The sequence below is a fragment of the Schistocerca piceifrons genome, chromosome 2, assembly GCF_021461385.2.
Source record: "Schistocerca piceifrons isolate TAMUIC-IGC-003096 chromosome 2, iqSchPice1.1, whole genome shotgun sequence".
In the NCBI taxonomy this organism is placed as follows: domain Eukaryota; kingdom Metazoa; phylum Arthropoda; class Insecta; order Orthoptera; family Acrididae; genus Schistocerca; species Schistocerca piceifrons.
In genome coordinates, this window is record NC_060139.1 from 573,917,641 (window position 1) to 573,944,613 (window position 26,973).

The 26,973-nt window shown below is 41.2% G+C and overlaps 1 protein-coding gene across 2 annotated transcripts in view; it reads right to left on the reverse strand.

Moving 5' to 3' along the window:
• Positions 1–11,374: 11,374 nt before the first annotated feature.
• Positions 11,375–26,973, reverse strand: part of LOC124777653 (COP9 signalosome complex subunit 4) — a 75,759-nt gene continuing 60,160 nt past the window's right edge. Inside the window, exons 4-9 of one of the 2 annotated variants that reach the window (XM_047253133.1) lie at positions 24,779–24,915; positions 21,134–21,248; positions 19,208–19,439; positions 14,386–14,556; positions 11,697–11,897; positions 11,375–11,584 (exon numbers count right to left, since the gene is read on the reverse strand). In XM_047253133.1, coding sequence (XP_047109089.1) covers positions 11,451–11,584; positions 11,697–11,897; positions 14,386–14,556; positions 19,208–19,439; positions 21,134–21,248; positions 24,779–24,915 — 990 coding nt within the window. In that variant the 3' untranslated portion in view covers positions 11,375–11,450. The remainder of the gene's footprint in view (positions 11,585–11,696; positions 11,898–14,385; positions 14,557–19,207; positions 19,440–21,133; positions 21,249–24,778; positions 24,916–26,973) is intronic. The other variant, XM_047253134.1, reaches the window with a different exon arrangement.

Genomic DNA, 26,973 nt, shown 5'->3' on the forward strand with positions numbered 1-26,973 from the left:
ATTCATGGAGAAGAAATAAAAACTTTGAGGTTCGCCGATGACATTGTAATTCTGTCAGAGACAGCAAAGGACTTGGAAGAGCAGTTGAATGGAATGGACAGTGTCTTGAAAGGAGGATATAAGATGAACATCAACAAAAGCAAAACAAGGATAATGGAATGTAGTCTAATTAAGTCGGGTGATGCTGAGGGAATTAGATTAGGAAATGAGGCACTTAAAGTAGTAAAGGAGTTTTGCTATTTGGGGAGCAAAATAACTGATGATGGTCGAAGTAGAGAGGATATAAAATGTAGGCTGGCAATGGCAAGGAAAGCGTTTCTGAAGAAGAGAAATTTGTTAACATCCAGTATTGATTTAAGTGTCAGGAAGTCATTTCTGAAAGTATTCGTATGGAGTGTAGCCATGTATGGAAGTGAAACATGGACGATAAATAGTTTGGACAAGAAGAGAATAGAAGCTTTCGAAATGTGGTGCTACAGAAGAATGCTGAAGATTAGATGGGTAGATCACATAACTAATGAGGAAGTATTGAATAGGATTGGGGAGAAGAGAAGTTTGTGGCACAACTTGACCAGAAGAAGGGATCGGTTGGTAGGACATGTTCTGAGGCATCAAGGGATCACCAATTTAGTATTGGAGGGCAGCGTGGAGGGTAAAAATCGTAGGGGGAGACCAAGAGATGAATACACTAAGCAGATTCAGAAGGATGTAGGTTGCAGTAGGTATTGGGAGATGAAAAAGCTTGCACAGGATAGAGTAGCATGGAGAGCTGCATCAAACCAGTCTCAGGACTGAAGACCACAACAACAACAACAGGCAATGGTGCAAAGAGTTTAAGCATTTGTGCAGGTTTTCTCTTTCCCACCCGTACGAGAGTAGATTTTGTTTAACTGATGGTCGTGTGTTGCATATTTTCGGTGTGGTGCGTGGGAGAGTTTCGATTAATGGTTTCTCGTGGCCCTTCTTGTTTATTGTGACCGATAAGCTTAGCACTCCTTTAATATTGTGTTGTGATTTTATTCAGCATACCGGGCTCGTGTTTGATTACTCGGAGGGGGGGGGGGGGGGGGCAAATTTTATTTTAAGTTTTGCCCCGAGGTTTGTATTGGGTTTTGTTCTTGTAATTGGCAGTAAGGTTTGCATAGTGTCGTTAGTGAGGAAGGTGGCGTGGATCTGGCTCACTTGATTGCCGAAGAAGCTCTCCAGGTTGGGCGCCTAGTTGGCAAGTTTCCCGACGTTCTTACTGATCGGCTTGGTGCCACGAATCTCATTCAACATGAAATTCAGCTAACTGATGACATCCCTGTTCGGCGTGCGCCGTATCACCTCCTAAGATGCGTGTCCTTAGGGATAAATTCCAGCAAATGCTGCAGGAGGGTGTTATTCAACCATCTACTTCCCCTTATGCCTCACCCAAGTTTTTGGTCCCTAAAGCGAACGGCACTGATTTCAGGCCTGTAGTGGATTATCGAGAACTCAATAAGAAGGTCATTCTTGAGTCCATGCCGTTGCCTGATTTGCATAACTGTTTTTGTTGGTTCCAAGGCGCTACCATATGCTACCATATTTTCGGTCCTGGATTTGAATCAGGCGTATTATCAGATCCCTCTTGCTAAGTCATCTAAGCATGTTACGGCCTTTTGTACGGACTGGAACCTTTTCGAGTTCAATCGTGTCCCCTTTGGTTTAGCTACTGGCGCAGCCGTGTTGTCCCGATTGCTAGATAATGTTCTTCACAACCTCAAGTCTAAATGTGTTTACAACTATTTGAATGATTTTGTGGTTTTCAGTCGGTCATTTTCTCAACATTTTCAGCATTTAGAGGAAGTATTTGGCAGATTAAGGTCAGCGGGTCTCACTGTTAGATCATCCAAAATCACCTTATGTCGCCCTAGTATTTCTTTTCTGGGGCATGTTGTCTCGGCTCGTGGGGTTGGTATTGATCATGAGAGAACCAAAGCTATTAGGGACTTTCCTGCCCCCCGTGATCGTCCGGTGTGGCCAGATTTATTGGCATGGTCAATTTTTTTTGTAAGCACATTCCTAACTTTGCTGAACTCGCTGCCCCCCTTAACCGTCTTCATAAGAAGAACTCAGGCTGTGTGGGGAGAGCAACAGCAGCATGCCTTTCAGGCTCTGAAGTCCGCCTTGGCTAATCCTCCTGTTCTGGCTATTCCTGATTTTAACCACACCTTTATCGTGCCTCCAATGCTGGGTTGGCTGCCGCCTATTGCAGGAACAGGAGAGGGAAAGACGCCCTATCGATTATGCCTCTTGGTGCCTAACTGAAGCGGAAAGTAATTATTCTGTCTAAGAGTGTGAAGCCTTGGCTGTGTTGTTTGCGGTGGAGAAATTTCTTTTCTTTTTGGAGCACCGTGAGTTTATCTTAGAAACCGACAATCAGGCTCTGAGTTGGGTGTTGGCCAACCCCCGTAAGGCTGGTCGTATTGCCAGGTGGGCGGTGCGACTGTCGGCTTTCTGCTTCCAAGTCCAATATATTAGGGGTGCTGATAATGAGACTGCAGACGCCTTGAGTCGCATGTTTACTGAGCAAGAGTCCGGGTCCGTGTCAACCTAGTTACGAGGTTTGTGCTGTCCTTACTGAAATGCCCAGTCTGTTTGGTGATTTAAACGGTGAACAGAGAAGAGATCCGCATTTGGGTGGCATTTATGAGCAACTTCAGCAAGGTCAGGTCGTTACCGGTTTCACTCTGCGTGACCGCGTGCTTTGTAAGCAGGACCGTGATGGTCGCAATTTAAAGATCTGTCTCCCTGGAGCCTTGGTTCCCATGGTGGTTAAATATTTTCATGATTCTGTGTTTGGAGGGCATCTGGGTATACACAAAACTCTGGCCAAGGTACACGAGAAGTTTTATTGGCCTCACTTGCATCGTGATGTTCATGCTTACGTCAACAATTGTTATGAGTGTAAGAGGGCTAAACCTGATTCGGGTCCGCTTAGGGGTTTGTTGCATTCTGTGCGTGAAGAATATCCCCTGGATAGAGTCTTTGTGGATTATATCGGCCCCCTGCCACGCACCAGGAGGGGTAATAAGTATGTATTTGTAGCCGTTGTTGCCCAGTCGCAGAGTTACTGCATTGATTACCATACAGCAGCTTACTCAGGTCATGTTGTTGTTTGGTCCGCCCAAGAGTTTGGTCACAGATAATGCTCCGGCGTTTGTATCTTGTAATTTTAAGGCATTTTGCTTTAATCAGGGGTTCAGACATACTACTACTACCCCTTATCACCCACGACCTTCCTTCGCCGAAAGAGTGAATCGTAATCTCAAGTCTGCTTTGTGTATTTACCATGCGCGTGCCCACGCCAAGTGAGGCGAGACCTTGCGGTGGATTAATCAGGCGTTTAATTCATCGAATCATGAATCTACTGGTACCACGCCTAATAGCTTGATGTTTGCTTATCAGGTGAATTCCCCATTGTCCAACTTATGGAGAATAAATGGTTTATTGCCTGACCAGATAACTCCAGCCGTTCTCCAGGAGAATAAACAGAGGGCCAAGAATAATATTCTCGCTGATCATCAGAGGGAGGCCTCTAAATATAATCGAGGCAGGTGCCCCTACCATGCTAAGATAGGTGACCTGGTTTTTGTCCGCACCCAGCCCCAATGCGGGTCGTCGCAAGGAAAGGGGAAGTTCCGCCCGTGTTTTAGAGAGAGAGAGAGAGAGAGAGAGAGAGAGAGAGAGAGAGAGAGAGAGAGAGAGAGAGAGACTGGGGAGAAATCCTGGGATGGGCCTAAGGATTTAGTTAGAAGAGACTGGCGATCCTGCTGCAATTCTGGAATGGGGTCACGGGGGCAGGGTTGGTAAGTGGACGTACCCGACAGCTGATGGAGCCCTTCTGCTACATAATTCTTGTGGTTCAAAATGCCAGTGGTGGAGCCTTCATCAGCAGATAAGATAATAAGGTCAGGATCAGTTTTTCTGTGGAGGATTGCAGTTCTTTACGCGGATGTAAGGTCTGCTTGCATGTTAAAGGGTTTGGGTCACGATGGTGAGGCAACTTTTAAGATCAAGAAATTCTGGAAAGTTTACAGAGGATGACGTGAGTGCAGTGGTAGTGGACCACAGTTGGATGGAGGAGTGAACTGAGTCAGGCAGGGTTCAACATTGGTCTTTGGTTGAGTGTGATTGGTAGTGTTGGTGGCGAAAAAGGGGAGGAGGAGAGAAGGTCATTAACAAGTCCTGCATAATTTAATTTGAGAGTGGGGCAAAATATGAGGCCTTTGGAAAGGATTGGTACTTCTATGGGGTAAAAATCTTTTGCAGGAAAGGTCCATGATTGTGCTTTTGGTCTGTGTAGGTTCTGTATTCTGTATGGATGTGGGAGGTAGTTTTTGAGGGTGGGATATATACAGGGTGGTCCACTGATCGTGACCATGCGAAATATCCCATGAAATAAGCATCAAACGAAACAACTAGATAGAACAAAACTTGTCTAGCTTGAAGGGGGAAACAAGATGGCGCTCCCATAAGTCAAACGGATATCGACTGTTTTTTAAAATAGGAACCCCCACTTTTTATTACATATTCGTGTAGTACGTAAAGAAATATGAATGTTTTAGTTGGACCACTTTTTTCGCTTTGCGATAGATGGTGCTGTAATAGTCACAAACATATGGCTCACTATTTCAGACAAACAGTTGGTAACAAGTAGGTTGTTTAAATTAAAATACAGAACGTAGGTACGTTTGAACATTTTATTTCGGTTATTCTAATGTTATACATGTACCTTTGTGAACTTATCATTTCTGAGAATGCACACAGTTACAGTGTGATCACATTAATGCATTAATGCAATAAATGCTCAAAACTATATCCGTCAACCTCAATGCATTTGGCAATATGTGTAACGACATTCCTCTCAACAGCAAGCAGTTCGCCTTCCATAATGTTCGCACATGCATTGACAATGCGCTGATGCAGCTTGTCAGGCGTTGTCCATGGATCACAATAGCAAATATCCTTCAACTTTCCCCACAGAAAGAAATCCAGGGACGTCAGATCTGGTGAACGTGCGGGCCAATCCACCTGTCATGAAATATGCTTTTCAATACCGCTTCAACCGCATGCAAGCTATGTGCCGGACATCCATCATGTTGGAAGTACATCGCCATTCTGTCATGCAGTGAAACATCTTGTAGTAACATCGGTAGAACATTTCTTAGGATATCAGCATACATTGCACCATTTAGATTGCCATTGGTAAAATGGGGACCAATTATCCTTCCTCCCATAATGCCGCACAATACATTAACCAGCGAGGGTCGCTGATGTTCCGCTTGTCACAGCCATCGTGGATTTTCCGCTGCCCAGTAGAGCATATTATGCCAGTTTACGTTACCGCTGTTGATGAATGACGCTTTGTCGCTAAATAGAACGCGTGCAAAAAATCTGTCATCGTCCCAAAATTTCTCTTGTGCCCAATGGCAGAACTGTACACAATGTTCAAAGTCGTCGCCAAGCAATTCCTGGTGCATAGAAATATGGTACAGGTGTAATCGATGTTGATGTAACATTCTCAACACCGACGTTTTTGAGATTCCCGATTCCAGCGCAATTTGTCTGCTACTGATGTGTGGATTAGCCGCGACAGCAGCTGAAACACCTACTTGGGCATCATCATTTGTTGCAGGTAGTGGTTGATGTTTCACATGTGGCTGAACACTTCCTGTTTCCTTAAATAACGTAACTATCAGGCGAACCGTCCAGACACTTGGATGATGTCATCCAGGATACCGAGCAGCATACATAGCACATGTCTGTTGGGCATTTTGATCACCACAGTCATACATCAACACGATATCGACCTTTTCTGCAATTGGTAAACAGTCCATTTTAACACGGGTAATGTATCACCAAGCAAATGCCGTCGGCACTGGCGGAATGTTACGTGAGACCATGTACTTATACGTTTGTGACTATTACAGCGCCATTTATCACAAAGCTAAAGAAGTGGTTCATTCATATTTCCTTACGTACTACACGAATACCATATTTACTTGAATTTAAGCCGCACTTTTTAATGGTTTTTGTAAAAAAAAAAAAAAAAAAAAAAAAAAGGAGCCCCACACAACGCCTGCGGCTTAGAATTTAGAATCGAGTGCAAAGTAACTTCTGCCGTCGAATATATGTAGCGCTACACAGACATGCTTTGCAGGCACAAAGATAAATATTGGCGCCAAAACCTCTGCATCAGTAAATAAAAATAAAAAAAAAAAAAAAAAAAAAGGGTGGAAGACGAGATTTTTTTTTCTCCGCCCCAAGTTTCGACCACTGCATTTTCATACATTATCCAACGAAGTAAATACAAATTCTGTATTGTTCATCTTCGAATGTAGCAGCATTTCAATGTACTACGAAAATCCGACTAGCCAGACTGTTTGGGATGTTTGCCAATCTGGCCAACTCTACGTTCTGAAGTTTTTCCTACCTGTGAGAAGATACGGTTGTTAATAGGAACTCTTATGAATTGTGAATCGCATGCAGTATTCTCTTCACCATAAGAGTAATACAAATATGAACATTTTGCCAAGTATTCTTGTGTTTGCTTTTATCTCATTTAAATCCTGTCTGCCTAATAACCTACGAAACTAGTGTGAGACAACAGCAAATGCGGAAGAATATACATATCATGTCACGTTTATATTCGTATTATTCTTATGCCTAATAGTGATACAGTCAAAATGAAGCATGGCAACTGACTAGATTTTTAAATCTAAGATGACTAATTTCTGTGAAGAATGTAATGTACACGGGAGGCGTCTAGCTAAAATTTTTCTCCGTTTGAAAATCTTTGCAAACTTTCATTCAGAACATCTATCACACGCAGTCTATTATTTGGTTCTTGTTGATCATTATCAATGAAAGCAGCAGTGTAAGTAACAACAAATACCAGTCTCTTGCCATTGTTTTGCTAATTAGACAATTCCTCTCTCTTTTTTATTGTAAGCGGCGGTAGCGCACACAAAAGCAAGCCATGCCGCGAGCGGCGACATGTCATAAGCACTCATTATCAGAATGCGACAAACAATGAATGACACAGTACAATAATGCATTTTCAGCTTAGAGTGACGTAAACACCTATAACAAAGAGAACGACACTTGTCAGACCAAAGAAAAATGAGCAACCAATTCAAACCAGACGAAGCACGTAAAAAAGGAAGGGTATCCGTATAAATACAGACAGAGCGCCTGACGCATAGCAATGGCTACCTGGTAAAGCTTAACTGCTAAGCTTACAACTTGAACCAAACTACTGTAGCTGTATCGTCATTCATTCGACCTAAATTGTGTCTCATATTACAATAGACCAACTTTGTTCCGATTTGGAGGTGCGGCCTAAAACTTTTCTCTCCCCTTGAATTTAGAGTCTCGAATTTCAGGTGCGGCTTAGATTCGGGAAAATTTTTTTTCCTCGATTTAGAGTCTCATTTTTCAGGTGCGGCTTAGATTCATGTAAATACGGTATGTAATAAAAAATGGGGGTTCCTATTAAAAAAACACACAGTTGATACCCGTTTGACCTATGGCAGCACCATCTAACGCGCCAACCATAGCGCCATCTGGTTTCCCCCTTCGAGCTAGACGAGTTTCGTTCTTTGTAGTTTTTTTGTTTGATGCTTATTTCGCGAGATATTTGGCCCAGTCACTATCAATGGACCACCCTGTATAGTAGGTCTGCAAGGCAGGGTTCGTCGGTTTTGACAGGATGTGGGGGAAGATTTGGAAGTTATTGTAGAGGTGGTGGATAATTGTAATCCAAGGTGGGAGTAGGAGGTGAACAGATTGTAGTGTTTTTTGAGGTTGTGCAGTGCATGTAGTTCTAGTTCCCGGAAGGCAAAAATTTCCATGTGTGAGATGGGATCCAGGAATTTGGGATACCACTGCAGGAGAATTTTATGGATGGAGAGGAGATACCGCAAGATGATTTGGGCCTGAGGATTATGTTGTTGAGGGTTAAGGATTGGCGGAATCTAAACAGATTGAGGTCTTTGTGAAACGAGAGGTTGCAGCTGGAGACAGGTAATTTGATGGGGGGTCCATAAGCGAAGCAAATAGGCAGGAACAGTTAAGTGGGACAGGTTTCTGGGTAGGGATAAGAAAACTATTCTGTATTGGCATGGATGATGTAAATGTAGAAGAATGTTCAAAAAATTCACAAAAATACAGGGGAAAATCATGAGAAGGATGGACTGGATGAAATATGGGGAAACAATATGAAACCTGAGGGAGTGAGCCAACAGTAACAGGTAAAAACCAGCTGAAATCGATGTGAAAACACAAAGAGATCAAAGAAAAAATAAATATGCAGACTGTAATGTGGGTTGCAGTTCTGTGGGTGAATATGCTTGAAGAAGGTGGCGACAGCAGATGTGACTAGACTAAGTGAAGCTAATATGTGCGAAATGGAATGGAGACAGGAAGAGTGACCAATTTGGAGGTCTAGGATTAATGATATCGGCTGGAGTAATGTGGCATACGAGATGCTGCACCAACAATCAGCGTGTAAGCCTGTGATGCACATGGACAACATGGTTACATAATGTGATCATAAGTGAGAGTGTATGGTGCAGTTTGGAAGGCGACAAATTAAACACTGGAAAGAAGAGAAAGGAGGACAGACAGGCAACATTGTAAAGTGTCAGAAAATGGTAATAAAGGAACACAGCACTGGGTTATGAGATGGGAAAAAAGCCATTCGACAAAATCAAACAAGATTACATCCTTTAATTGTATAGGTAGGTTAGAGATTTTAAAAAGGAAAATCCAGTATGGAATAATGACAACACTATGAGGAAAGGATAGATTGCTACTCATCATACAGTGGAGATGTTGAGTCACAGCCTAAATTGTTTACCGTGACAAATACTTATCATTCACAGACATTCTTAAATTCATAACGGACAATTGTCTTCAAGAATCTACAATGAAGTTTATCAAACTGATTCTTACATTCCCTGTCACTACAGCTTCTTTGAAAGAAGTATGAGCATTCTTAAAAGAATTAAAAATTGCCCTCACAATTCAATGACAAATGACAGGTTCAGTTCTCGTTCCACAAAACCTGGTTAAACAAATTACAAGTGATCAGAAGTTTAAAGTCAACTTGATAAATAACTTTGTTGCCAACAAGAATCAAAGCATGAATCTCCTGTATAAAAAGATAAAAAGATAAGCCTACCGGCAATTAATCCATTGGCTTCACCACCATAGCTTAGTGTCATGTCACAAGTTAGTACACTACAGTTTGTGGGTTTGACCCAGTTACAGAATGCTTTTCCCTGCTGTCGTTTTCTTCATACTTACCACACTTTCACTTCCATTGCACTGGTTACGAAGTAGGTGGCAGGGAGATAAAAATACAATTGTTTCGATATTCAATACGCAGAAGGTGCATAGAAGTTGTTACAATTTATAGAGTAACACTTCATACAAACATCAGTAAGATAAATTGCTCCTTCACCATCAACATTTTATGACTGACATCTACCCACAGGAGCATTTAAGTTTCAAGAAATTTGTGGGGAACTTATGTCATGAACATTCTACAGTCTGGTCTCTATGATATTAGTTTTGCAGTCATAAATCAACATCTAAAATTTGTGGTTTTCACCCTTATTTTGGTCATGTACACAACATGGTTCAACGTCACCAAAAATAAAACTATACTATTAGCACTGAGCCTATGACCTATAGTGCACCAGTCTGACACTATACACACTTGGCTATCTCACCATTGCAGCAGAAGTGTGTCTATATTTATTGGTTGTACTATGCAGGACACAGGTGTACAGGCATGTTGATAGTATTCCACTTGTAAGGATACCCAAGTGTTCGCTGTTACAGTCTCCCAAACCTATTTCTTGTGCATAAACACAATTGTGCTGCCATCCTGGCCACGTAATCAGTTCACTTTGTTGGTTACTACAGCATTTCTTTTGTTACGAAGTAAATATGTATGTTTAGCATCAGAGTGAAAAGTGATAAACAATTTTGTAAGTAGTCAGCAGCTAGAATGATAAATGTGTAACTATATCAAAATTCAATTGATTCCATAAGAAAATTTCATGTTCGTCTATTAAAAGACACAGATGTAAAGTTGATATTTAAGTATTGCTGTTCTAATACAGTCAAAAAGGAAGATTCGCTCTTACCTTCTTGTAAAGTACTTCGGAGGTGGAACATTAACTTCACTAGGCAAGTATGGGACAAGAAACTAACCAGGCTAAAGGAACCATTCTGGTATTAGCCTGAAAAGATTTAGGTAAATACGAATCTGGCTGCCAGAATGGCAATTTGAATTTGCTCCTTCTGAAGAGAAGTCCAGTCTCAACAACTTTGTCAATGAAAAAGCCTTATAACTGCAATAAAAAAGTTCATAAACTGCTACAGGTTGACTACAAGTAGGAATTTTACAAGTTGAACAGCCCAGATTCAAGAACAGCAGCTTGTTCGGACAATTAAGAAAATTTACAGAAGTCTAATCCACTGTATAGGATGGATAAAAAGGGCTGGTCAGCTTTGGTCACAATAGATCCAATCAATAGTGTGTGGCCGAAAACAGGATACAGTTGTCAATACATTTCTACAGTTATTCCAATTCAAACAAAAGTCAGTTGTTGTTACCTTACTTTCATTTCAATTTCACACTGCCAGTAGACCAGATGTCAAAGTGATACAATGAGCATAAATTTTAGAATAGTATCAAATCTGAGAATAAGTTGCAAAGACTAATGTAAGGTAAAACTGTTCTTAACCCATCAATTGGTTTGAAAATTTTAAACTTTTAATTTTTCATACAATGCCAAAGGTGACAGAAGCAATAAGTATCACAAAAAACTATGATCAGATGAGGTTTGAATGCTAGACCTCAGATTTGTAGCCTAGTGCTTTAGCACTAACTAAATGTCAATAATTGCTGCTGGTGGCATTTTTGACTACCTAACACTCTTTGATCCACTCATACATTTCCCGCATTGAAGTAGCCAGTCTGACAAGATCAAGCAATTTGTTTTTTTAATCTCTTTAGAACACAGCGTGTCAAAATAGTAGCCCAAATATCATTCCATTGTGAAACTAGACACTTCTGAATTTTATCAATATTCCTTTTATAGCAAGTACAGTGTGGACATTATACAGATACCATGTACAACTGTTTCAATTTAGATGTTTTAAGAATGTATGCATGTTGCCTAACAGTATATACAGGTTTAGAAACATTAATACTGGTGCTGCCAATTTTGCCTAACCTGTGATGTCATTTTAATAAGGTATTATCAAAGTCCATGCAAAATTATGTTTTATACATACATAATGAGGTAGTTGCAGGAATTTGTAAAACCAAATATTTTTCGTGAAAATATTTAATAACAAAAGAGTGACAAAAGGAACAACGTTACTCAAATAATCCATTACAAGTCTTATCAGTGAATCATTTGTTCTTCCAGAGCCTTAGCAATCCATTCTGGTTCAGTATTTGTTATCTTTTCAATTATCTGATTAACTTGGTAGCAAAGTGACTGTATTTGTTTGTCCCATGTTGGCAGAACTTCACGTGCTGAAATGGAAGAAATTAAAAATTACAAGCCATGACACAAACAGTAACAAGGGTTTTAAGATATAAATATCATTTTTCACACCACTCAAAAACAATAACGGGATATACAAACTTTCAAAGTGAACAATGGAATCAATCTGATCAATGTATCCATTCATACGGCCCTCTGTTATCATTTGACTAGCAATTTTTTCTGCTTTAATCGGAGGAATTTCCAGCAAGGCCCCAAGTTCTTCAAAAGTAATATTATTATAAAGTTTACTAGCAGATAGCAGATTGTGTTCAATGACTGCTCGCTCTAAGATTGTGGAACCTGCAAAAAATTTACAAAAATTGAAAATTCACATCAACTCACCACAAAACTGATGAGGTACTGAATTAAAGTCTCTCACAAAGAATGACCCAGTTTCACTCATAATAGTGATGCAGTTGTCAATTCTTGGCAAATTTATTTATTTTTTCTTCATATTTAGTGTGCCCCCTGAACAGTAACAGTCTGAGATACCAAAACAAGCTTTACGGCATGCAACTTAATACTGAGGGGTGAGTAACTGTAAGGATACTGAAGATATTTGTAGAATAAGAGCATCTTTTCATGAAAGTAGCAAAGCCTTTTTTTTCCTTTTACAAAGCCATAACTGCAGCTTATCAATAGAGGTCTTGACCAACAAATTTTAATTTCTGACAGACACTTTCATTTTTTCAAGCACAATTTTCATTATTTTTGTAGCACTTTCAGTACTATTGTTAAGCAATACTTTATAACTAAATTCATGAAGTTCATAATTGTAAAATAAACAACAATATTACTCTCTGGTGCATAAAGTCTCAAGAATTAAGAAGATGGAATTTTTGAAAAGAACAGTAGTGTCAACTGTAGGCTTCTCAGGCATAAATCTTGTAATATTCAAGTACTGATGTGATTCTAGAGTGCCGCCACTATAGCAAACCAAACTATGTGGCAGTTAGTTTCACACATGTAAGCATTTTAGAAGTATCTTATGGGTATTACATTTTTCTCCCATACTCAGGGCATAGATTTTAGACCTCTGTTATATAATACACTCCTGGAAATGGAAAAAAGAACACATTGACACCGGTGTGTCACACCCACCATACTTGCTCCGGACACTGCGAGAGGGCTGTACAAGCAATGATCACACGCACGGCACAGCGGACACACCAGGAACCGCGGTGTTGGCCGTCGAATGGCGCTAGCTGCGCAGCATTTGTGCACTGCCGCCGTCAGTGTCAGCCAGTTTGCCGTGGCATACGGAGCTCCATCGCAGTCTTTAACACTGGTAGCATGCCGCGACAGCGTGGACCTGAATCATGTGTGCAGTTGACGGACTTTGAGCGAGGGCGTATAGTGGGCATGCGGGAGGCCGGGTGGACGTACCGCCGAATTGCTCAACACGTGGGGCGTGAGGTCTCCACAGTACATCGATGTTGTCGCCAGTGGTCGGCGGAAGGTGCACGTGCCCGTCGACCTGGGACCGGATGCACGCCAAGACCGTAGGATCCTACACAGTGCCATAGGGGACCGCACCGCCACTTCCCAGCAAATTAGGGACACTGTTGCTCCTGGGGTATCGGCGAGGACCATTCGCAACCGTCTCCATGAAGCTGGGTTACGGTCCCGCGCACCGTTAGGCCGTCTTCCGCTCACGCCCCAACATCGTGCAGCCCGCCTCCAGTGGTGTCGCGACAGGCGTGAATGGAGGGACGAATGGAGACGTGTCGTCTTCAGCGATGAGAGTCGCTTCTGCCTTGGTGCCAATGATGGTCGTATGCGTGTTTGGCGCCGTGCAGGTGAGCGCCACAATCAGGACTGCATACGACCGAGGCACACAGGGCCAACACCCGGCATCATGGTGTGGGGAGCGATCTCCTACACTGGCCGTACACCACTGGTGATCGTCGACGGGACACTGAATAGTGCACGGTACATCCAAACCGTCATCAAACCCATCGTTCTACCATTCCTAGACCGGCAAGGGAACTTGCTGTTCCAACAGGACAATGCACGTCCGCATGTATCCCGTGCCACCCAACGTGCTCTAGAAGGTGTAAGTCAACTACCCTGGCCAGCAAGATCTCCGGATCTGTCCCCCATTGAGCATGTTTGGGACTGGATGAAGCGTCGTCTCACGCGGTCTGCACGTCCAGCACGAACGCTGGTCCAACTGAGGCGCCAGGTGGAAATGGCATGGCAAGCTGTTCCACAGGACTACATCCAGCATCTCTACGATCGTCTCCATGGGAGAATAGCAGCCTGCATTGCTGCGAAAGGTGGATATACACTGTACTAGTGCCGACATTGTGCATGCTCCGTTGCCTGTGTCTATGTGCCTGTGGTTCTGTCAGTGTGATCATGTGATGTATCTGACCCCAGGAATGTGTCAATAAAGTTTCCCCTTCCTGGGACAATGAATTCACGGTGTTCTTATTTCGATTTCCAGGAATGTACATATAACCTACTCATATAGTTTAATACATAGCACACTAGCTTGTGAGAGGGGTTGATCCAGGTGCAATTTTTTTTTATTTTTTTGGTTACTGATCAGCATCCGTTATACCTACTGCTTTAAGCATGTGAATTCTAACACTTGTTTCTGTTAAATCCATTATCTTACATTTCTTCTGCTCCATACCAGTTTCAGTAAAATACCAGTGACTGTGACTGTGACAAAATAGTGTTCAACGCACAAAATGTGTTACAATTACTGCATATTTTCTGTCTCTGTTTCCTTTATCTCTAGTACTTTTATTACACAATATTTACTAGACAGGAAACTCACCATCAGGAGTAAGTGCCTTCTGATGTGGTTGAAGCAAATTCCCAAATTCTTGCAGCTCTGAGCGACGAATGATCCTGTCTAAATACATTTTTTCTAAAATGGAGTATGCTGGTAACTGTTGGCATCTCTCATCCTTGAACAGTGTTGCCAGCATACGACTTCGCTGTTGGCCTATAATATTAGAACAAATAAATAATAATGTTTCGGGAGGACAAGGTAATAAACATATTATTAGTGTCTAAAGGCTACTGCCTATTTTTTACTTAATGCTTAGCAGTAAGTACTTCAGCTGTCTAACAAATGGGAGTGGGCACGTGCACGAAAGAGAGAGAGAGAGAGAGAGAGAGAGAGAGAGAGAGAGAGAGAGAGAGAGAGAGAGAGAGAGAGGGGGGGGGGGGGGGGGCACACGTGCGCATCTTTCAATCACTCAATGCCTTTACTATACATTGGATTTTACCTTTAGGCCTATTATTATCATTCCATCAGACTTCTCTATTGTCATATGTCTCTTTGGTGAGGCTTTTACAGAGGACAAAGAAGACTGTCAAAAAGTTAACTACTTTGAAGTACTGTGCGTATTTACATTGCACATACTGTTATATTCAAGTGAAAATTTATTCATGCTGCATGGTAAACAGTAATCCAGAAAAATTTCCCTGTACAGTCAGCCAACATTAAACTAAAATTGCTAGGTTCTTGATGCTATTCAAATGTGCTACAACAGTGTAACGTGGATTTGAGTATAGTCTTACCTTGATAACATAAATCAAAATGTCACAGAGACTAAATACACCAGAGAAATAGAACTGAACAAAATGGAGAAGCATTAAAGGTAGAGTCTCATAAAATTCATTACTATGTCCAGTCTTTTAATGAACTAATGTAAATGACCTTCCAATGACTTGACAACTCTGTTCTAAAATTGTCATGTGTGTTAAACATACTACGATACAAAGACTCACCTCATGAACTTTTAAACAGAAAAAAAGGAGCTGCTGATAACTCATACAGATGACAAAGGACACACATCAAATGAAGAAAATGAAAAATCATATGGCATTGTTGGCCGGGAGGTCCCAACCACAAGTTCAGGCACCAAATCAGGAAGAGTTTTCTTCCTTTACACACAGTGGCCTCCTCTTATGCAGTGTAGAGTTGTGTCTCCATCATATACTGGGTGTAGGTGACTACAGAGTGTGTGAGTGAGAGTCACTGTGTTGTACGATGAGATGAGATGAGAGTGAGGGTGAAACCAGATGTCATATAGCTTACTCCTTTAAACCAGATAAAAGTGGACCACCACACTTAACACCCCCATCCAACTGACAAGTTCACAATCAATAGTGTCACGTGCCCCCAGTCCATGAAACACTGCAGAAAGGTTTGGAATTTAATTCCTGATATTGGTGCCAAGTCAAGTGATCAGAAACTATACACCACCACCTCTCTTTCCCATGCCAATCATATATTGGTGGCTATAAATACTTCCTCCATCTGGATCTGAAGCAAATGTCTCCAATTTCAGTACCACTGCAAAGGCATGCGTTAGCAACTTTTGCTGTGGAGGTGAGTCACAAACAAAATGTGATTCTACCTGGATAAAATATCAAAATGAAGTCGCACGCAAATTAAGCATGTTTAGCACTTAAAAGCATCTCCCACTGTCTTATTTTACAACTTTCTGCTGTCTCACGGAATTTTCTTCTGGAGCAATGCAGATGAAATAAATAAAATTCAATTACAAAAAGCAGTCAGTAACAGTAATGTGTGCAATAGACATCCACACATCTCCTAGGTTTGTTCAAATATCTTTGAAGTCTTCCTTCCCAGTGAAGTTTTTATCTTTATGATTAAACATAGACAAATAGCAAATCACTGTTGAACATTATATTTAAATACTACCTCATAACTGTATTGCATGATATTTCCTAAGTGAATTAAATAAACTTCATACTTGAGAAATGTCTTCAGATTGTCCATTTTAATTGAAATATCATTTAGACTGGCAGGTTCCATTGTTACTGTGAATTTTAGTTACAGGGATAAAGATGAGGAGGAGGAGGAGCAAATAGTTTTTAGACAAAGCACACAGCAACAATGACAAATGTTAAGTGCATTTGCCACCAAAGTGTCATACTAACTACGAATTAACTGACTACAATGGGGACAATTGTAAAGGGGTTTGTAAAAGCAGGTATCTAATTATATACCACACAAATCCCATAAAACCCACAGAATACTAGTTTGTAAATACTGAAATATAAGTAGTCTTACATTGAGAAATGACGAGAAGTGTTACAGCAGAACCAAATGTGTATTTTATTTGGTGGAGAATTTTATGATAGCAATACAACTTTCAAACGAAAATTTCTATATTTTATTCCATCCTCTTTCCTCAAACATTTAAACATGAAACTTTTGATGCAATCTCTACATGTATTGCACAAGCACACTTAAAATAAATAAATAAATAAAAGCCATCCTCATGACACATCAAGCTAAACCTTATAACTCCGTCTCCATATTTGATAGTGATCTCAGTTCAGTAATACCTGGCAGCATGCTCGCATGGCCGAACTGGTTATACGATCGCTTGTGGCAAGTGAGAAATTCGGGTTCAAGTCTCAGTTTGGCAAAAATTTTCATTTTTTCTGAAATGTTCTACAGCTGATGCAGAAGCATAATTGCAAGTTGAGAATTCATCCAGTAATACAACGCGAGACGACAGCAGTTATTACAATTCATGTTCGACTGGACAAGGATTCAAATCCATGTCTGACCATCGAGATGTGTGTGTTCTGCGATTTATGGGAATCACTCAACACAAATGCCAAGATGGTTCCTTTGAAAGGGTGCAACCGATCTGCTTCTTCATCCTTGGAACATTCCAAGCTTGTGCTTCATCTCCAATGACCTGCCTGTTGATGAGATGTTAAATCCCCACCTTCTGTCCAATTCGGTGATGTGAGCCCACAAGTTTGCTCATGTCTCCCATGTACAGATAAAGTGCCAAATCGATAATTAGAGCCTGCATAGCTGCTTAACTAACGAGATGTTGCTTGCTATGTTTCATGCACCATTTCAAATAGTCCAGAAATTTCCATATGATTAAAAGGGTCAGTTAAGATGCGACTGACCAAAATCACCTGCAGTAAGCAATTGTCCAGTTTCTGTGCCTGACACACTGAAGACTTGCCATTTTGTGTGTGACTGTGAGCAATGGTCTTTTGTAAGGTACCCAACTCAAAACTTAGATTACATTCAGTTCCCTTTGCGATGTTCATTCAGAAATTAGTTGAGGTGGACCTGCATTCACTGAAAACAGCACTGTCTGGCAAGTTTGAAACTGACTGTCATCAACAAGGTGATACACTCGTCTCCAGTCCCTGTAGGTTAGGACCTTCTTACAATTATTTTTCTTAGGCCCTGTTACACCATTCCAAACAACAGCTTCTATCCACCATTCTGTCCTACCTCCACACTGTACTGCACTGATACCATACAACTGACTGTCCCACCCCACAAACACAAACAAACAAAAATTCAATGTCATAACATTTGTCAGCAGTGGAGTGTCACAGCACTGCTTGGTACCAGTTCTACACCACCTCCAAAGTAGCCAGTGTGCTATTTTAAGGGGTAATAAATGTTTTATCCAGTAAGCATAGGTCAAAGTGGGATTGAATGTTCTCACACTCTGGTATTGCTGAGAGCCAATCATCTTTTTATTATCAAGCCTATTGGTCCCAAGAAGGAAACTTACGTTTCCGAAATATCACCATATATCACTTTCAGCAAAAATGTATTTTTGTGGCTTTTCCCCTTACTAATATTATTTCACTGAACTGCTAAGGGATCGATTTTAACCTGTCTTTATATGACTTTCTAATGTGTGCACTATATCTACATAAAGGCAGTTTCGGAAGCCTCAGCATTATTTCCATACAAACTACATCAAAGCTTTAATCATAATTTTTTGATATGATGTATACTACATCCATACAGCATTGGGACATTAAGTTAAAATGTGTGATCTGTCAACATTGGTGGAATTAGATAATGAACACTTACATAGCTAAAGACAATCAACTACAGACACTTCCTGGCAGATTAAAACTGTGTGCTGGACCAAGACGAACTCTGGACCTTTGCCTTTCATGGGCAAGTGCTCTATGAATTGAGCTATCCAAGTACGACTCATAACCTTTCCTCACAGCTTTACTTCTGCCAGTACTTCATCTTCTACCTTTCATATCAGTGCTAACTCCACTGCAGGGTGAAAATTTCACTCTGAAAATATCATCCAGGCTAAGCCATGTCTCTGCAATATCCTTTCTTCCAGGAGTGCTAAACTTGCAAGTTTTGCAGGAGAGCTTCTGTGAAGTTTGGAAGGTAGGAGATGAGGTACTGGTAGAAGTAAAGCTGTGAGGACAGGTCTTGAGTCATACTTGGATAACTCAGTCTATAGAGCACTTCACCTCAAAAGACAGAGGTCCCAAGTTCGAGGCTTAATCTAGCACACAATTTTGATCTGCCAGAAAATTTTATATCAGCACACACACACACACTGCTGCAGAGTGAAAATATCATTATGGAACTACAAAAATTCTCAACCCCTCCATCCCCCACTCACAAAGAGAGGGGCAGGAGTGTGAGGAAAATGGGAGGGGGAGAGGAGATCTCGCCATCATTCACCTGAAGTAAGTTAGAAAATAGCATCTTTACACTAGTACACAAATATAGCACAACATTATTTAACATTATTATTTTTAATAATGATATATCCACAATATGTGGCTAATTATTAAAAAAAATGTACTACCTGCTGAAGCAAGGACTGTGCATATTAGTGCATTTCTTAATGCAGTCATACGTTCATCCTCATGAATTATGGTTCGGTAAGAAAGTTCATTATAACGCTGAGCTGCCTCAATAAATTTTCGGCGGTAGTCTAGTACTCTAGCATAACAGACTTTGTAATAAATCTGTAACTGTTCATTTCTTGATTCAGCCTGTATATGAAATAGTCGACAGAAATTAGTGAGAGAGAGTAACTGAAATATCAAAATAGAAATACAAAAAATTATCATCAAAATATTTATTAGAGCATATAATATGTTTGTATAATCATGCATCATGCGTAACATTTTAGAAAAACTATTACTATGTCTTTTTCTTGTGGTAGGAATGCATTACTTCATGAACTTTACAACGAAGGGTCTTTGCTGACCTGGAAATTATCACAAAGTTATTTCTCATTCACATCTGTATGACAAGTGCATCATCTCCTATATAAATAATTGCCAGGTTACTTACAAGGGTAAGTCAATTATTATCCGCAAAGTAGTTATAAAATTTTATTGTAATCAAATAGGAAACTTACAAGAACATCATTTTCGACAGTCTCCTTGTGTTTCAACGCACTTGGTCCAAGCTTCCTGATGCCCTCATAAAAGAAGGTTCTCGGTTGAACTGCGAGCCAGGAATTCACCGCTTCTTTCACTGCTTCGTTTGAGGCAAATCAACAGATCCTTAGTGCCTGTCTGAATGGACCAAACAAGTGATAGTCAGAAGGGGCATGACTGAGACTATACGGAGGATGATCCAGTACTTCAAATTTGAGTTTCTGGAGCGTGTCAGCAGTATGCGGATGGGCATTGTCATGCAACAACACAACACCATTTGACAGGAATCCTCAGCATTTGCTTTGAATTGCAGGCTTTAGTCTGGCTGTAAGTATCTCACTGTAACATACACTGTTTATTGTGCCCCTTTCCCCATAATGTTCCAGTACTGGATCTTGTGCATCCCAAAAAACCGTAAGCATCAGTTTTCCTGCGGTCAGTTGGGTCTTGAACTTTTTCTTGCTTGGTGAATTTGGATGTTTCCATTCCATACTCTGCAGTTTACTCTTCAGCTCGTGATGATGGATCCATGTTTCGTCACCAGTAATGATCCTGTCTAAGAAGTTGTCCCTTCATTACCATAGCGATCCAAATGATTTTTGCAGATGTCCAAGTGTGTTTGTTTATGCAACTGTGTGAGTTGTTTTGGGACCCATCTCGCACAAACTTTATGATACCCAAGTCTGTTAAGAGTGATTTCGTAGGCAGAGCCGTGATCAAATTGCAGACAATGTGCCACTTCGTCAATAGTTAATCATCTGCCTAAGATAATCATTTCATTTGAACGCTCAACAGTTTCTTCATTTGTGGCGGTAAACGGTTGTCCGGTTCATTCATCATGTGTAAAACTTGTGCGACCATTTCGGTATTTTTCAATCCATCTGTAAACACTCCGTTGTGGCAAAACACTGTTCCTGTACTGTACCGAAAGTCTTTGATGAATTTTGGTCCCTGATACACTTCTGACCACAAAAAACGAATCACTGAACGTTGCTCCCCTTTGGTGCAAAAACACAGCGGAGCAGCCACAATTAACAGCACGGCAGTAATAACGAAACTAACCTAGCAGCTTGAAAATTGCAAAGATATAACAACAAATAAACAAAGCATGTGTCAACATAAAACGACAGTACTACCAAAATAAACAAAAATGTAACTACACTGCAGATAATAATTGACTTACCCTTGTATAATAGCACCAACAGAAATAGCTCCAATACTAAAGATTTCAAATAATGCAAAAGCACTCTTGCCTGCGACAAGCTACAACAGGAATATCAGTGAACACAGGATAAAATGAGAGCCTCCAAAAACACAAAAATATGGCATATCTGGCAACTTGCCTGGAGCAGTGATGCTCTATTTATGTAAGCTTCTGCCTGAACAGGATCATCATCTTCTAGATACAACCTTGCTATCTTGAGGTATGTATCAAGCTTGTAGTCCACAGTGTACTGCCTAAAAACCAAGATACAATGTCTCAGGAATCCAGTTTACATGTACAATGTTTCGCAGTTAACACATAAAAGATAACGTGCACTTCAATGCATTTTCTTAGTCAATGTAGTAATATCCTGCAAGTATGATTCCATGTACCTTACACATTACCTGATCAGCAGTATCCAGACACTTCTATGAAATACATAACTGACAACTAGATGTCACAAGAAGTGGACTTGCCACTATAAAATGAGGAGGAAGGGGTGGAGTAGGGTGGTGGGTGAGGGGGTGACAAGCAGCACTGTGTTACAATCACAGTGGAATGGGTCATTAAGGAGAGCTCAGCAACTTTGAATGTGGACTATTCACTGTGTGTCACCTTAGTAAAAAAAAAAAAAACACACACACACACACACACACACACACACACACACACACACACACACACACTAGGGACATTTCCACCATTTTAACACGAAACCAAATCAGGCACACCTCATGTACTGATGGATAGTGATCGTCTAACATTGTGAAGGACTGATGTAAAAAACAACAAAAAATCTGGAAAGAATCAATCTCATTCCAAAGTGCTAGCAGCAGTCCACATAGTATAATGACTAACTGGGGGTAGTTCAAAGAAAAATGGAGCGCAATGGTCAAACTGCTCCTCGTAAGAAACACATTGGAAAAACAGGATTTCTGGTCAGATGAGTGGAGGGATAAAATACAAAATTACAGTGTGTTTACACAGGAGTATGCCTTTTAATGAATAATGAAATATGAAAGTAGATGAACTGCTATGAACAATATAGCAAACAAATATAACAGAAAATCCTGTGTGAAAAATAAATACGTAAAGGAGTAGTACAGATAACTCACTGAATAGCACTGGGCATTTGATAGGAAAATCAATTAGATGAAAAGGTTGCTAAGCAATATTTACAGTTTCATTTGTGTACCAATCAATGACTCAATGCTGCAACTGTTCAGTGACTTGTTACCTTTACTTTTTAATTTTTTTATATTTCACCAAGTACTTTTTGTTACCATATTTTACTCAGGTTATATATGAGGTCTGTTCAAAAAATTCCACAACATTCGTAATTTTGCCCCAATGGTGTGCTAGAGCGAAATGCAGTTGGTATTCCTGTGTTTAATGTGTAACTGCTGGAAGTTTCATTTTTGTATATCTGTTAGTTGTTCTTCAGTGCTGAATTGAGTAGAGCGTTGTGTCGCAAAGTTCACAAATTTCAAGATGGCAGGGTTAGAGGAGCAAAGCATCTGCATTAAATTTTGTGTGAATCTTTACAGAGACGTACCAATTTTTTTTTGTGGTTTTAGGGCGCACAACTTCAATGGTCATTAGCGCCCAGACTACGTTAGGAATGCACCGCGAGGCACAAGTTTAAAACAGTAACTAAAAGGGAAAACACGATAAAAGATTGACAGGCATAGGATTGAAAAAACAGCATAATCAAATGTCCTTAGACAGGTTTGTCAAGTTGATAAAACGAAGAACGCGAGCAGCTGCTCCTGGGTCATCCGCTAAAAATGGCATCTAGAGTACATGGCAGGCCAAGATCAAGACGCAGTGTATTAAAATCCGGACAGGACATTAAAATGTGGCGGACCGTCAGCAATTGCCCACATGGGCAGAACGGCGCCGGCGCAGCCGTCAGCAGATGGCGATGGCTGAACCGGCAGTGTCCAATTCGTAACCGGGCCAAAACTACCTCCTCCCGCCGAGAAGGGCGTGAGGAGGACGTCCAAGCCGCAGGAAGAGATTTCAAGGCCCGAAGCTTGTTGTCCGTAAGTGCAGCCCAATCGGCATGCCACAGCGATAAAATGCGCCAACAAATGACCCTGCTACAATCTGATGAAGGGACACAACAAGAAGCTGTCCGAGGCTGGAGGACCGCAGCCTTGGCCGCGGCATCTGCAGCCTCGTTTCCAGGGATACCGACATGGCCAGGAACCCACATAAAGCTAACCGGAGAACCGTCGTCCACCAGCTGCTGAAGAGAGCGTTGGATCCGGTGCACAAAAGGGTGAACCGGATACGAATCACTAAGGCTCTGGATGGTGCTCAGGGAATCTGAGCAGATGACATAAGCAGAATGTCGGTGGCGGCAGATGTAAAGAACAGCCTGGTAGAGGGCACGTACCAATTGATGCAGAAAGCCTACGGTAATGAATACTTAAGCCATACTCAGTGTTACAAATGGTTCACACAAGTTTAAAATGGGTGGACGGAAGTTAAAGATGACCCTCATTCAGGATGCCCTCTGACATCTACTTACAATGCTCATGTTAGGATTATCTATGAAATAGTGCATGCCAATCTAAGAGAGATTGCAGAATTACGCAACATTTCAGCTGGATCATGTCATGAAATCCTGACACAGCATTCTGGAATGCATTGTGTTGCTGCCAATTTTGTCCCACGGGCTCTTGAGTTAAGACCAAAATTACCTTTGCCTAATGATCTGTGAAGAGCTTCTGGATCATGCAAATGAGAATGCAATGTTCCTTAAGAGAATCTTGACCGGTGATGAGACATGGGTCTATGGTTACGATGTTGAGTCCACATTTCAGTCTTCACAATGGGTCAGGGAAGGTTCTCCAAGGAAAAAACTCATCAGGTCAGGTCAAATGTCAAAGCCATGCTGATAATTTTCTTTGACTTTGAAGGATTTGTCCGTCAAGGAACTATTAACTGATTGTACTATTGGGACATGTTGCACACTGCAAGAAAATGTGAGAAGGAATCAACATGAAATGTAGTGAGACAATTCATGGCTCTTGCATTACGATAACACACCCACACATTCATCCCTGTTGGCGTGTGACTCTTGCTCAGAAAACGAAATCATCTGCAAGAGGCATACCATAACTACTTCTGGAAGTGGAAACCATGCTAGGCACATCGCATCAATTGTGGAGGAGAACATATCTAGAAAGCAGATTAAGTAATGCTTAGTTCTGAAGCTTTATTCCATGCAATTGGTATTCCAACTAGGCAGAATAGTCATGCAGTGGGAGTATGGGGAGTGGCTGTGTTCTTCAAAATGCAATAAAAATACTGAAGAAAATTAGTGTAAGCCACAAGAAAAAACGAAACTTACTACTAGGCATCTGCACTCATGGCAGCAGCAGTCAATATGAGAGAGACTACAACCAATAACTCTGAAGTTCTAGATAATGGAGAACTAAACACTATCCACATTCTAGATAATGGAGTACTAGACACTACCCACAGCTCATAATGGAAGGTAAGCGCCTGGAATTCCATAACATCCCATGTTATGCACTCAAAATGAAACTGTCAATAACACTGAAGAAAAAAAAGAACAAGCAACACACTATCTAGTTTTGGGCTGCAGTATTCTCCCCCCCCCCCCCCCCCCCCCCCGCCCCCAATCATGGATAAAATAATAATATACTTTCACGTATACTGTCTGCATTTCACTCACTCATTCACTCAGGTTTTGGTAACAGCCCTTTTATCTGTTCCACCTGCAGATTTTAGACAGAAATAAATTACTTACTTCTGGCCTGTTTCCAATGGAATTCCCACCAAAACATTAGCTGCTTCTCTCCATGCTTGCTCACGTTCGTAGATCTCAGCAAGATGTTGACGGATGGCAGCTACCTGCTCTTCAAAGGAGATAACACGAGGCTGTACCTGAAAAATGGATGTAACTTCTAGTATCTATACAGTTTGGCTTGCATTTCACAACTTTTATACAATTGCCAAACACGAAAAACAAAACGTTATAATTATCAGAAAAGCCTATGTTCAACATATTAGCAACACATATCAAATACATTTTGAAGTTTCAAATTATATTTTTTAGTATTGAGCCCTGAGCAGTAATTCACCGAGAACAAACTTCATGTGAAACAAAAGTAAGTTTATCAATAGACTGAAAATAGAAGTAATGTTTCTGCTGTAAACTTTTGGAGCTTCCTGTTATGACATACAATATCCCTTATTTTTACAATGCCCAAACCTGTTTTACCAAGCATAATAGGTTACAAAGGTGACTATTACATCAACAAATTACCATTAGGGCCACAATGTGAGCAGTGATGAATACCTTACTATAGCAAATAACTGAGTAGTGAGACCACTATCAGCCACATCCTCTGAAACAATCCTATCATCCTTTGAAAGAACTCCTATAGCTACAAATAAGGAGTTAAGAACACGATTCAAATTTTTCCTTGCTTAATGTCTGGAAGTTGAAGATGCCCAAGAAGCACAGTTACGTTACGCAGCATGTTCAGCCATGGCAAGGTCAAATTCGTGGTCAGCCACTGCTTTGTTTGGTTTTTGGTTTTGTTTTGCTTTAGGGCGCAAAAAACTACTGGGGTCACATGCGCCCAAGTCAAATTTATAAATACGAAGACAGAGGGGAGTTAAAAAATGACTAAACAACAGTCCCAACTGACATAATAGAAGACAGCTAAAAACAGGCACATGGAAAAAGACACCATACAGAAAAGGAAGTCCAAAACTAAAAATTAAATGGCCTTTGCCATGTTCCTTTGGTGGATAAAGAGTAAAAAGTGGTCGACAGTCCGGGCGTCATTTGCTACAATGGCCAATAACTCAGATGGCAAACCCAATTGGAAATGTAAAGGTTAAAAATGTGCATTCCATCAGGAAGTGGCAGACAGTTAAAACTTGGGCACAATGTGTACAAAGTGGTGGGGTAGTGCCACTTATCAAATGACGATGGCTACAAAGACAGTGCCCAATATGCAGCCTAGTTAAAATGACCTCCTCCCAGCAGGAGAGCCGAGAGGTGGTCATCCAAGCCCTTGGGAGAGGCTTAAGAAGACGGAGATTATTCCCATGAAGGGAGGACAATTGGCAATGCCATAGGGACACCACCTCCAACCAGACGGCAACACAGAGATCATCGGAGGGAATACAGGAACTTATGGGCTGAGGTACGAGGACTGCAGCCTCGTTTCCTGGCAGACTGACATGACCAGGCACTCTCAGAAACATCACACTGGCTCCACCAAGAGTGAGCAAGTGACAGTTTTCCTGGACCCGCTGCACTAAGGGATGGGCAGTGTACAGTGCACATAGTTTTGAAGGGTGCTGAGTGAGTCTGAGCAGACAACACAAATGAAAAGGCTGTGTTGCTGGATGTACTCCACGGCTTGATACAGAGTGAAGAGCTCAGCTGTAAACACTGAGCAGTGTGCCAGAAGCCCATATCGAAAGACACAGGTGCCAATGATGAAGGCACACCCAACCCCATAGTCAGTCCGAGAGCCATCAGTGTATAGAAAGGTACTATCACGAAATTCCATGTGAAGGTCATGAAACTGAAGATGATGGACCGAGGCTGGAGTAGTGTCCTTAGGAAACGAATGCAAGGTTAACATGGATTGCTTCACAAAGCCAAGGTGGTGAAGGATTCACAGCCACCAGGAAAGTTGCAGGTAGTGTGAATTTAAGTCATCCTAGAAGTGCCGAAAGCGGACTCCAGGAGGTAACAGAGAAGAGGGACGTGCCCCATACTGGCAATCAAAGGAATCATCAAAGGAGGCATAGGATGGGTGGCCACGCATGGCAGGCAAATGCATGCATACCTGCTGAGGAGAAAGTCAAGGCGGTAGGACAGTGGTAGTTCAGCAGCTTCAGCTTACAGACACTCAACTGGGATACTGTAAAAGGTGCCCATGGCCAAATGGATGACATGATGATGGATAGTGTTGAGAC